Below are 12,765 nucleotides of genomic sequence, written 5' to 3'. Positions count from 1 at the left end.
TGGCCACAGCCCTATTATCCTTCCACAGCGGATATCCCTAAATACATCCCTAACGACAAAGGAACGCTAGAACTAATCTCGATATTCGCCCTGCACCATAATACTAACAATAACCTACAAACTAGTTCTCACCAAACGTCCCCAAATCTTTAGATCCGACCTCCTAACCGCTGTCTGGTTTGTCCTCTGTGCGTAAACCCTAACAACCCAAACCTAATCTAACCCAAAACTAAAAGAAGGGAAAAATAGGCGGCCTCATCCGCCTATCCCTAGAAGGCTACTGCACTCTATTGTGTTTTCATAAGGGGGTATAGAGTTCTGGATGTGTGCTTCTCTAGTCGCATGGTTCTCTAGATGTACTTGACGAAAGATGGAGAATCTTTAAAACAATATTGTCTATGGGTAAGTATATTTGTGTTCCGTAACATAAACGTTAATAGTAGCATAAAGCATATTGATAGCTATCACTTATGTCTATCAGTGTAGTAGTAAGTGTAAATAGAGTCCAAGAAGCAAATTAAACCAGTCTTCACAAAATTGAATCGAGATGACTATATACATCCCTTCTAAAGTAAACAGACATATTTGTGCTAGTTACTTTTAAGCATAAGTATATTCGCTCTCTACCAATGTGTCGCCTGATTCTGGGATACTGAAGTCGATAATGCGCGCAGCGAAAGATATCCGCCGTTTGGTGGCTGCATTGGTAGTCATAGTCTTATGAATATTCTGGGAACTAGATGAATTATCTCCCTCACGCATCGCATCATGAAATCGGTAAGTGGTAGGCTTTTGTCCACCGAAATCTTCTAATGTCTCGATATGCTTTCGTTTGTGCGACGATAATGAAGATGGCAAGTTAGTATCACTTCTCGTGACCATCTCCACTGAAGCGACGCTGCCATCGGCTCCAATGTACGACGACTTGTACGGGATATCGGCGGATTGCTGGGCGCTAGACGTGAAGGTGTCTACGTCAAAGATGTTCATTTCACCCGATGCACCGAACGCCCAAATTCGAGCACCACCGTAGGCAGTTTGCAGAGACAACTCGACCACGTTGTCCATCCGCCCAATCTCCTTTCCGTAGATTTTGAATGGCCACATCATAGCTGTTGGCCTGTAGCTCACACTAAGGAGGAATTCCCAGTCACCGTTCTGGTTCGGTGCGAGGCTTCCATGACCCTTTCGCGACCTTTCGCTGTCGAGAAACCAGTCTCGTGCTAGATCACTATCACCCATGACATTATCTCCTTGTCTTTCACGTTCCCTTCGAACCACATTGAAGACATCCAGTGGAACGGAGTATAAGACAATCCGGTCCCGATAAGCAGCTACCACTCGCAGACCCCAGTTCAAATCCGAACCGGCTGCGAAGATAGTAGGCGCTAATCCTTTTTTTGCAACTTCCAACGGGAGTTTTCCAAACGGCGGGATACAAATAAGAGCCCTCGTCAGACTGGTAGGACCACCGAAAGGAGCATCGGAACCTATACAAAGCAGACTAGTGCGCGGTTCGATGAACAGGAAATGTAGGCCATCGCTGATAGGAACAGCTCGGTAGTGGTGGCAATGAGTCGCCCTCACTAACCCGAGATCGCTAGTTTCTCCAGAACTCCATTGAGCGAAAGATTGGATATCGGCCAAAAGATGGAAAGGGCAAGCCGACCGCAGTTCACCAGGCTGTACATTGTGGCATTTACAACCCGGCAATCCCGGACCAGCAAGGGATGAGATGAGCCGCAGCTCTGTATGCGTCTCGGATCGATGAGGCAGGAAATGCAGGATTTCCGATGGCTGCGACATAGCAAGACGTTTTTTATTTTCTTGTTTCGTCTTTTTATCAATCCAACGTAGCTCAATACTAGAACTAGAGCCGAATGCCACGCATTGACGTCCGGGACAGACCGACACACTGCGCGGTAGGTCTTCAGGAGAACATATGTCTTGATAGTAAGAAAGGGAAGTAATTTCCATGGGTTGTATAGAGCCATCCAATATATCAGAGGTGAAACCAGCGGATTCGAAGGTATTTGGTTGAGCAGCGCCAGAAGGTACTAAGTTGCACATCAACCCGGAACGGTTATGGAGCAGCGCCGCAATGACAAATCTGGGCGTACTAGTATCAATCGTAGCAGACATCACTTCAGCAGGACAATCAATGCGTGTAATCGGCGCAACATCCGCGTTTTTATTCGCAGATGAAGGGAGGGAGTTCTCATGGTTCCGGCTAAGCAGAAGATAAACGTAGATTTTGCATCCCGTAGTTACTAGTAAATAATTGCCACAGTCACTGACACGGAACTTAGATATGGCTGCGATACCATCCTGATGGCCGCTAGAATTCGTGGAAAACGAATATGATGACGCCTCTGTGAAAATGTGCCCTCGGGATAGTTTCGTAAAGTCAACGACTGCGGTTGTTAAGAAGCCGGTCTTCTCCACGTTCACCCTTCGACCGGATAGGATACATTCTGTGGCGAAACGCCGGCTCATCTTCCACATAGTGCTCTCTTTGTGGTGTTCTGAATCACAACGTTGGGTCTGGCAGTCCCGCTGCCAGGCATTCCACCAGCCCGCTCGTCTGAGCATACTTTCCAGAAGTCGCTCATTTAGGCTCACTTTCATCCATTGAGAGCACGTCCGTCGAGCATTATCAAAATCACGAGGGCTCAACATGAAGAATATCTGCAGCAAAATTTCAGCCGGTACAATATTTGCGGCAGGGCGAGAAACGGGCATTGCCTTGTCAATGGTTCGAGACCAAGATCTGCAGGTTAGGCGTAAAGAGTGACGGGTTTCACGAGAGATAAAATCGAGCAGCCTTCTAGTCACGATTCGCGGAAATATAGGCCCTTGTGAGACACTCTGGGGTTTGAGAATGTTTTTTGGCCTCGAATCAGAGCAAAACACCGAATCCACATGGGAAGCATTAATTGAGCCTGATGCAATTCTATCGACGCCGCGAGCATCACCGTGGAAGTCATTCCCAGACATCAAATGACGGGCCATCTCTGTCAGAGTTAATAACGATGCTTTGATGGCTTGAAATGCAAGAAGCTCTAAGCACTTTCGCCGGGATGTATAGATGCGTGCAGTTTAAATGAACGAAAATAGCTCCAACACTACTATCAATTGCGGACCTGCACCGTTGGCCAGCTATGCCAGGTTTTCGTTATGGCTAGCGCTTCTTTTCTAATCCATAGGTGTACAATTCTTTCTAGACGAGCTATAGACAAAGTAGGCGATGAATGCACTAATACAAGAGGAGTAAGGAGAAAATGCCGGATTGTCTTATAGCTGTGGACAAAACGGGAAACCGAGGAATGTATGGAAGAGAGAGCCGTTGACAACTCAGGACACCGAAAGGAAAGCCATAAGGATTCTATTCCATTTTATCGTCTCCTGAGACTCCAGGGGTGGCATTTCTATCTCGCGTAATAGCCGTCTTGACGTCGATATAGGGACCGGTGCATCCTCCAGCATTGAACCTCCTCAACCAAGAGCGGCGACGAAGAGTGGGCCAAATATTGGGGAAGCTCCACATAGTTGGCGAATGTGATGAGAACTCCGCAACAGTCAGCCATAGCGAGGGGCGAGGGAGCAGAAACTTTCGTCGTGATTATAGATTGGGTTCATGAAGATTGCCATCGCCCATGGAAGCTTGCGAGGATAAGCCGGTGGTGCCGCCGACTGAGCGTTGTAGCAAGTGGAGATGAACAGACTCCGTGAGCGAGTCAAAAGTTAGAAAGCGGGTCTCTCACAAGAATGGTGACAATTATCGAGCTGTCGACTGTTGATCTCTTGTGTAAGGCTGCACGATGATGAAGCCGTTGCATTCCTCACTTGGCATTCACGGAAGTATTCGTAATGTGAGGAAATAGTCGATCTTCTTCATCATGGTTCTATTTCAAAGTAGCTCTACTTCAGATCATGAATAGAACAACCTGGAAGAACAAGAAAGTCGATCGCAATCACGCGCCAATCAACGTGAGGGGCGCCACACAACGTCATCGGCGGATGCAGAAAATCGGCCTTTAACTACTAGTAATCTACAGCATAAAGAAGGGAATATGTAGAATTCCACAATCAAAATATATATATATATATATATATATGAAGAAAATAATAAGTGCAACATTGAAAAACCGTACGTAATGAATGTATGAGCATTATCCGACATTGTACAAAAAAATCGAAAAAAAACCCCACAGATACATCGACTGCTGAGTATACATTCTCACTCCTAACAGTAATAATCAGGTATTGGTGATCGATCTGTGAGCGGTAAATTTAAATAGATGCAGGCGTATATGGTGGGTTAATAGGCAAGGGAAGTATAAGTAAAACAAGAAGAAGACAGGTGATATTAATAGTAGGTGGGCATGGCATGGCATCGTATATCATAATATACTCGGGGCATTGGAAGCATTGATATTAACAAAGGGTATAATATCTATGATGAATGAAAATGGAAAAAAGCACATAATAGCGAGTAGTGGAAGGGGCGTAGGGGGAAAGAGATGAGACGTGGGTTGTAGACTGATTGGGTACCCTGGACCACGCAAGGCATGGTCTGGTGTTTTCATGTATTTTATATAGACCCAGGGCATTCGCCAACGCTGCGGCCTGGAAGCCAGGCGCCATCGAGAGGCATAATGAGGCTGGGATTGACATACTTGTTCAGCCTGACTTCTACTCCGTGCCTACCGATTTGGATTGGTAGGGCGTCACGGTCGAGGCCGGATGGAGAAGAAAAGGTTGACGGTGAAGGGGAAGAATTTCCGCCGCCCTCACGATCAATACTCTTCAAAGCAATGAATTTCATTAGTGGCTCATAACTCCGAGAGAAGAAGTAGCTGAACCACACCGTTGCACCCAAGAGGGGCACAAGGATCAAGGAACGTGTGATAGCTTTGCGCAGGGCAAACACGCCTATCATCGCGACTTGAAACACCATCAAGCCTACCAGAACTCGACTGCATATCATTGGCCATGCACGCCCGGTAGAATGCTGCTGATGGTCCATCGCATACAGAAGCTGGTACTTGTAAATGAAGTTCCCGATGGCAAAGTACACCAGTCCAAACAGACAGATTAACCAAGAGCTCGGGAATACACTATAAACCACACATATGATTAAGATGAGGATTGTCTGTGGGATCGAATACCCGTAACTGAAAGTAGGTGGCGTGGATAGTTCGGCATACTCTCGTGGTGTCTTCGCCTTAAAGAAATTGATGGGATACATTGCAACGCTTCCAAACTCCAATAGCCGGAAGGGAAACATGCCCACACCTTGCAGAATTATAAGATTGATGTAAAATGGTGCAAAGTTCTCAAGCGAGTTGGCCAGCGCAAATGCAATGGTTGTGGCATCCTGAAACGCATCGCGAAGATGCTTGAACAGTTCGTAGAATGTCGTTGCCGTTCCGAAGACTGTGAAAACAAGGAAAAGGTTGAAAAAAGAGAAGAAGAAGTTTTTGGAAATGACGGATAATTCAACATCGCCACGCGATGTCATTCCCTGAAGGTTTGAGAGCCCTAATTGGATGAAGGTTAGCACATTATCCATAACTAGTTTTCAGTCGGCCCGGCTTACAGTTATATAGATAAGGGACAGCAACCGTCATCAACGAGAGTACCAAAGTCGGAAGACCAGTTTGGACGAGGGACTTCGCAATGGGGTTGCGAGCCAGCGCCTCGGCTAGTTGTGGGAACACCTTGTGTAGCGTCTCCAGTTCGAGAAGATACGCTAGTGGTACGAGGAGTACCGACCAGAACACGGTTAAGAAGCCAATAGCTCCCGTGATGGACCAGGATTGCATCATTCGTCTTGAACGCGGCAAGTATGTGTTCTTCCACACGACATCAGCCGGCGCCGGCGCCAACCGGGCAAGCAACTGCATAGGATGAGGATCGAGGATAGCTTGAACCACCATCTGGGATGCAAAGATGGACTCCATGGTCACAAATGCTAGTTCGGTAGGGGGGTACTGCTTTTGGCGCGCCACTCTGATCTCTTCATCAATCCTCCGCAGCTTTTCTTCATAATAGTCTATCGCATCAACGTTCTTGTACCGTAGCTTTAACGGTCCGTACCATAAGCGAATTGTAGGACGTCGGTGCGCATAGTCCGCAATGTGGTCTCGTCCACTCTCTGAAAGAAGCTGTATGCGCTCGCTGTCATCCTCAGAGAACAAGCTCGAACCACGCGGCCGATGATGTGCCAGCGGCAACGTGCTATCATCTCCAGTCTGTCGTTTGTATCCGAGATGCTTAGTCCACGCTCGTTCAAGATTCCGTAGTATTTGCAACCGCTCGTCGACGAGGCGGTCTAATTCGCGCCAATCCCGACATAAAGTGACATTCTCAACTTTTCCAACCTGAAGGCCCTCCACGAATTCAATAATCTTCTCTTCAGATGCCATGTCCTGGGGAATACCTGAAAGGCGGATAGTCCGGTCGGTGGTGCTAGTCTGACTGCCGAGATACTTCTGTCTGATACGAATGATTTTGTTCGTCTCCTGAAGTAGCATATAGACCGCTAGTCCGCTGAATATATATGTGAATACCACGTACATCCACAAATAGTCTGGGTCAGTCACGGGCATCTTGTCCTTGTTCCCACCGAGAGCATTATCATCGTTGTCATCCCAGCCCGGGATCCCCCTTTTTCCGGTATACTTGTAATGAATCGGAAGTATGATAACTACGGCGAACATGAAGACGGCTGACAAAAATCGGATCGCAAACTTGAAAAACGACAATAACTACATCATCGGACGTTAGTGTTAGTGCTTGTTGTCTCACTGGTACATGGAATGGAATGAAACTTACAACGAACGCATCTAAGCCGGCAGAGTGTAATACTTCCTCTTCAGTTATCCTGTAGAGCACTGGTATCCATCCAAAAAAGCTATCAGGAAGCTCCGGTAAGTGCGAAGCTGCGCAACGTTGTCGTCTTCGTGCGGCGTACAGCTCCGTCCATTTCGGTCGCAGGACCTACACAAAATAGCTTCGTTAGACATCATTGCATGTATAACTCATGAGATGCAAGGCATACACAGAAAGACAAGAAAGCACTTAGTCCCAATGTCAAACTAATGATGAGCTGGGTATAGAGATCACGTTGCCCTTTTGCTTGGTCGCCCCATGTTGGCTCATGCCCGCCCCCAAGCTTGTCATTTTTAATTGCAGCCGTTATTATGGCTGCCGCAGCAGACTCTGTCACAGACATGTGTTGAAGAGTAAGGTCCCGTTGCGCTGTCTCTTGGGCGACACAGTTTTCGTCAATGCATATGGGAAGCGTTCGGCACTTTCACGGTAAAGATGCGCAAGGCAAAACAACTGACGTCAGGGTGGGTTATCGCGTGATAGACACACCGCGTCGCAAGTCCAGATAACCTTCTTTATATGAGATCTATCCTAGTAAGTTTCGCAACTGAGAGACGCTTTTGTCTAATACCTCAGAAAAGTGTGCGGTAAATTCTGCGGACTTAATTGTGCTCAAACTTCAATAAGCTCTTTGGCGATTCCAAAAACGGTAAGTCAAAAATATGAGTTGTGCAAACGGCTGACTAAGCCGGAGGTTATGTTTGCCTTGGCAAGCACCATGCAGTTGTACACAGTATGATAACGAATCCATGAAGATACTAGACAAGAAGAATGAGATATATTAATTCTACGGCAAGTCATATCTTCAACGAATACCTTACACTAGTATATATGTGTATACCCATCTATAATTCCATTGCTCAATGAAAATCCTCGCTTCTACGCTGCTTTCGAGGCATATCTTGAAGCATCGTAGTAAAGATCTAACAAGCACCCCGCCGACCATGCTTGCGTGGGCGACTGTCATTAATGAATGCATCGTTAGCAGTCCGGGTCATGCTTATACTCGAAAGGGAGAGAGAGAAAATACCGAGTCAAAGCAGTGTGCACCGGCTTTATTTGTCAACTCTGTGAGGCCTTTCCAAGGGCTTTCTCTCAGTGCTCGCTTGCACCCTTCTAAGCGACGAGTGACCTGCTGATAAGCTTCTGTCTGTCCTTCTGGTGTTGTCCTGCGAGCTAGGTCAAAGTGCAAGAAGGCACGAAGGAAGTATCCTCGCTGCCACACCCATTCGGGCCCCTGATGATAGTTTCTTCCCTTGGAAGTGGTAAAGTCCGTAGAGTCCTCTGAGTTGTTATAGTTGGGACGGTAGTTGAGATCAGATGGGTCGAGAGTAGCCATACCAACTGGGCCAAGCAGAACTTTGTCCGCAAGGGCAAGCGCTGTTAGAGCCTTGGAGGGATCAAAGAGATCCGGCGACACCGTCATAGCAATGGGAAAGTTGGACCGAAGTTGGTAGTCTTCATAGGGCTTGCCGGATTTATATAAATCCTTGTAGATACCACGGCGGTTGACAACCTTTGTATCAACATCATATCGACTGTCTTCATTGGGACTCACGGGGATGTAATAGCAACGCTCGAAGTTGCTCTTAATTTTGGCAGCCCAATCTCCGAACGTGACTGATTTGCCATCCCCAATATCTACTCCTCCGTGCGGGTAAAGTCTCCGTTCATATAACGTTCCAACCCAAGTCAAAGCACTGTAGAGAAGCCCAGTGATTTCTATGGCTGCGCCATCTCGAGGTGTGCCAGGAAATCCTTTGTTTCCGGCTTTCTCACTCTCCCCCATCTTGTCTTGCCAGGTCCCACAATTAAATTGGCTACCTCCAAATAGCAGACCTGTCTCCCAGTCAACATTGACATCGATTTGAAAACCCTCAGGCTTCATTTGCATATCAAGCTCAGGGCCAGCGTTATACTCTCGGAATGACAGTCCTTGGGCATGTCGTTGAAGAACCTCCTGGATGACCTCCGTTATTGTTGAATGCTGAGAATACGCACGAGGGTCGTCGAAGGGGAACCATGTATCATCGTACGGCAGGAACCTCCTGGAAACTTTCTCGCCGAGGAGCTCTATACCATTTGGAACCATTGTGGTGTAATCTTGAATAGCCTGGAGAAAGAACCATACAGAATCTCGAGAATTGTAACGAGGAAGCTTTCCGCTGCTCAATAGATTAGGGATCATCCCATGTTTGAGGACGCTAGCAAATGCGAGAATATGCTCTTTGGCATCATCGAACCGGCCAGTACAGAGAAGTAAGCCTCGAAGAGATATGAAAACGTCTCTACCCCAACATCTAGCCCAGTCCACAGCAAAATGGGGAAGACCAGCCGCAAGGCTTGACACTCTTTTCGTAGGCCATAGGGATGCGGATTTTACGTAACCAGTTTGTTGGACGCTGACCATGCCTAGTTGATGAACAAATTCTTGTCCCTTCTGTATACTCCCTCCAAGAAGCCGGATGCCCTGCTTCCAGGCAGCGTTGTACGCGACTTGGAGAATAATGGCAAAATACCGCGGTAAGAGAAAGCTGGGTAGCTCACGAACGGCATTGAATTTGTCCCGTAGCCAGGATGCCGGATCGTTCAGAGCATTGTATCCGTCTTTTTGTGCCACCTTCTCCAAACGGGCTATGATATAATCAAGGGCCCACTGGCCTTGCCGGAGATGATCACAGAGCGGATGTCCCAGTTCGTTGTATCGAATGATGTTCTCCAGGACGCTCCACCATCCCTGAAGACCTGCATAAACCAACGGCCCATAATTGGGTATATCATATACTCCATCCTGACCGTCACTAGAATCCCTTTCTTCGGCTTCACAGCGGTAGAGTACAAAATTAAGGTCAACCAGACTGAGTTTTGAGAATGCCTGATCTGCACCTTCAGTAATGTAACGGTCCAGCCCTGTGGAATGCTCGGCTGTCGGGATGGACGTTTCGAAAAGAGCAATTGACCCCGCCACGAAGGATTCTAAAACAGAAATGATGGTATCATCCCCGCGTTCCTCTACCTTAACTGCGTTAGTCTCTCGGACTACGCTAGGCAATCCCCGTAAGTGGTGTTTATCGGCCAAGACTTCTGCTCTGGCGTTTTCCCCGGATTCAACTTCCAACCTCCATGCCCCAAGTGGTTTGACTCGTGTCCCGGTGAGATGAGTCGGTGCTAGGATGGGATGACCATCCCGGTCGGGGAAAGAAGTATGTGCAATCAAGAATATACCCTTCCGTGTCTTTGGGTGAACTCTATGAACAGTTATATATTCTCCATCATGGTGAATATGTGTCTCATCGTATCCATCAGCCCCCATCATAGTGTGAAGCTGATTCAGAGTCTTCTTGATACTCCCGATGCCACCGTCAGAGCCCAGCTCCCCCTTCAAAGGTCCTGAAAACGCTGAGGAATACAGCCGTGTCTCGTGGACGAGATCAACCAACTTTGGATATACTTCATCATAGCCCATGACGCTGCCAATAGCTGAGGCGCACATCGAAACTAATGCAGCATTAGGTAATGTATCTACCGCTGTTCGCTTTTGGGCCGGCATCTCGTTATCGTGTGTACAATCCATGAAGAGTGCTTGGACAGGACACGGGCGTATTTGAGAGATAGCTTCTTCTTGATTATCAGTTCCTGCAGAGGCTATAGCATGGCTGCTCCCTGCAGTGGGCAAGTCAAGGTCAAAACTGCCAATAGGGCGTCCTCCATGGCGGTGTACAAGACGACTTAGTTCACCAGAGCTCCAGGCCTGCATGGCCTCCCGAATGAGTGCATTGATGCCTAGTCGCTTGACAAAAACATAATCAGCTTCTTCGGAGCCCGTGAAGAGCTCAGCGAAAACCGTCAAATTGGGTCGAACTTTTCGTGCCTCATCCAGCAGGTATTCTGCGACCCCTAACGGCGTGGAATGACAATTATCAATCCGAAATCCCGAAAAATACTTAGCCATCAAGCGAGTGTATTTAGTCATGAACTCCCAAAGAAATGGACTGTCCTCAGGGCAGTTGCCATATCTTAGCTTCACACAATCACCCCACACAATGACTTCCCGTCGCAAATAGGCTTTCGAGTCCGGTCCAGCGTTATCCCGCAACGCGTCGGCATTCCATATCCACCCATTATTCACAAGTGCAAGTGCCGTCGACTTTTGCTGCTTAGTAATTTCGTTGACGGGCAGTCTTGTGAAATATGTCTCAATAAGTGGGCTCTCCTTAGTAACAGGACCAAGCTTGGGTCCATGATCATCTATTCTCAGGTATTTGATGCGATTGAAGACTTGCTCCATTATTTCGGATACGTCTGCATCGTATTCTGTGTAAAAAGGCAGATTCACCTCATCGAGCAATTGAGTGAATCTGTTCTCTGCTTCATCATGGTTGGAACCCCCAGGACCAAGCAGCGCAGTTAAAATGGCCGCACCGAGGTGGTCATCAACTGCCCGAGAGAACCTTCCAAGTATCATTTTGGACGTTGGTATTGCGTGCTCACGGATGAAGCTCGCCTGCTCCTTAAAACTTAGGTTTTTGAAGCCTTTGAGAGCAAACCGTGACCATTGATCGCTTTCCAAATCGATCTCTGGAGACTTGGCCCAGTTGTCAACGATCCTTCGGGTGTCCGCTTTAACATTAACCACATAGTACTCCCATAGCCTCAAGTCGCCTATAACCCGTTCACGAAGTACATTCATCACAACAATCAGGTCATCAGCAGTCTTGAATTCCGTTGGAAGACCCAAAGTTTGGAGGTCTTCCCCGAACTGTAACAAAGCAGTGTCTAGCTCCAATGCTGCCTCAAGCCATGGTGCTGTCTCGACGCTATAACCAGCCTCAGGATGCTCCTCAAGCCATTTGCTGTTATTAGCAGTGTGATTCCATACAACATCCGTTAGCGACAGGAGCCCGTGATTTTCTTCCATATTCTTAACCATTTGATTTACATCATCCTCTCCGTTGGGGAATAGAGCCTCATCAAACTCTAGTTGATCAAAAATACTGTAGGGGGAATTTGAGGTTCCGCGTTTCATCAAGGGCGTAAAATGAACCATATTGTAGTTGCGCTGGCCGATCCCATTCAAATGTTCCTCCCAATCCGTTGGGTATCTACCCATGAACTTAGAGATCACAGAGAATATTGAGAGAGCATTGAGAGGAAGGACACGGCCACCAAGAGTTAGTCTCGGTGCAACATCAATGTAATGTATTGGGCTATTGACCGGTTCGGACGTCTCAACCGGAGCAACGGAGAAGTCCGGAAGCGGGGAGTAGGCAGTGTAAAACGCGAAAGATCCTGGAGAAGTGATGGGAATATCGATCTGGATGTTCTTATTGAAGTCTGGATGTAACCTATTTCTGCGTCAATAACTGAAAAGCCAATAAGCCAGAAAAGAGAGGAATGGCTTTACCTAAAACTCCGGAATACCGAGCGATTGAAGGGCTTCCCATCCTCAGGAATATTCACCCACAACCTTCCTTCCCTGCAGATCGAGCTGCTTCCCTCGACCACGAAGCGAAGAGAGTACGGAGGACTGGTGGGAGGAGGAAGGTAGATATAACCCCCGGGCACGTCTGGGGAGCCATCGTCTCTCAATGGGAGCAGATAAACCTGGCGTGGAACAGGCATTGTTATTGCCGGTTTGTTCGTACAGCTGATCAGAGTACCCAGAGGAAAAGCTGTGACGTGACCCTGGATGCTTGACCCCAGGTGAGTGCGGGGATAAATAAAAAAGTATCGGCCCGGCCGATGGAGCTGTTGGTGATCGGTAGAGTTACGCTGATCCAGCCGATGTGCAGGAGAACGAAGAGCGGAATAAATAGTATTGAGGGAGGAAGAAAACCAAAATCAAACAAAGCCAGCTTTTCAAGTTCG

The 12,765-nt window shown here is 47.5% G+C and overlaps 2 protein-coding genes across 2 annotated transcripts; both read right to left on the bottom strand.

Annotated features, from left to right (window-relative positions):
- Nucleotides 1–381: 381 nt before the first annotated feature.
- On the bottom strand, nucleotides 382–3,287 carry BDV38DRAFT_9585 (F-box protein). The gene has a single exon (XM_032064194.1). It carries the CDS (start codon nucleotides 3,010–3,012, stop codon nucleotides 601–603), a length of 2,412 nt encoding a protein of 803 aa, XP_031916819.1. The 5' UTR covers nucleotides 3,013–3,287; the 3' UTR covers nucleotides 382–600.
- Nucleotides 3,288–4,594: 1,307 nt separating this feature from the next.
- Nucleotides 4,595–12,519, bottom strand: BDV38DRAFT_268896 (putative glycogen debranching enzyme Gdb1; the record flags this gene model as incomplete). The annotated part of the gene is made up of 11 exons (XM_032056862.1): nucleotides 4,595–5,544; nucleotides 5,603–6,773; nucleotides 6,841–7,005; nucleotides 7,067–7,270; nucleotides 7,657–7,684; nucleotides 7,714–7,719; nucleotides 7,781–7,857; nucleotides 7,928–7,989; nucleotides 8,023–8,287; nucleotides 8,318–12,242; nucleotides 12,302–12,519. 11 exons carry the CDS (start codon nucleotides 12,517–12,519, stop codon nucleotides 4,595–4,597), a joined length of 7,071 nt encoding a protein of 2,356 aa, XP_031916818.1.
- Nucleotides 12,520–12,765: the final 246 nt, after the last annotated feature.

The sequence above is a fragment of the Aspergillus pseudotamarii genome (assembly GCF_009193445.1).
Source record: "Aspergillus pseudotamarii strain CBS 117625 unplaced genomic scaffold BDV38scaffold_10, whole genome shotgun sequence".
NCBI lineage: Eukaryota > Fungi > Ascomycota > Eurotiomycetes > Eurotiales > Aspergillaceae > Aspergillus > Aspergillus pseudotamarii.
Note: the sequence above shows the minus strand (reverse complement) of the source record. Positions and strands in the feature narration are given on the sequence as shown.

Bases quoted from the DNA above. Each gene is read 5' to 3' on its own strand.
- BDV38DRAFT_9585 (XM_032064194.1), bottom strand. From the start codon at position 3,012: ATGGCCCGTCATTTGATGTCTGGGAATGACTTCCACGGTGATGCTCGC.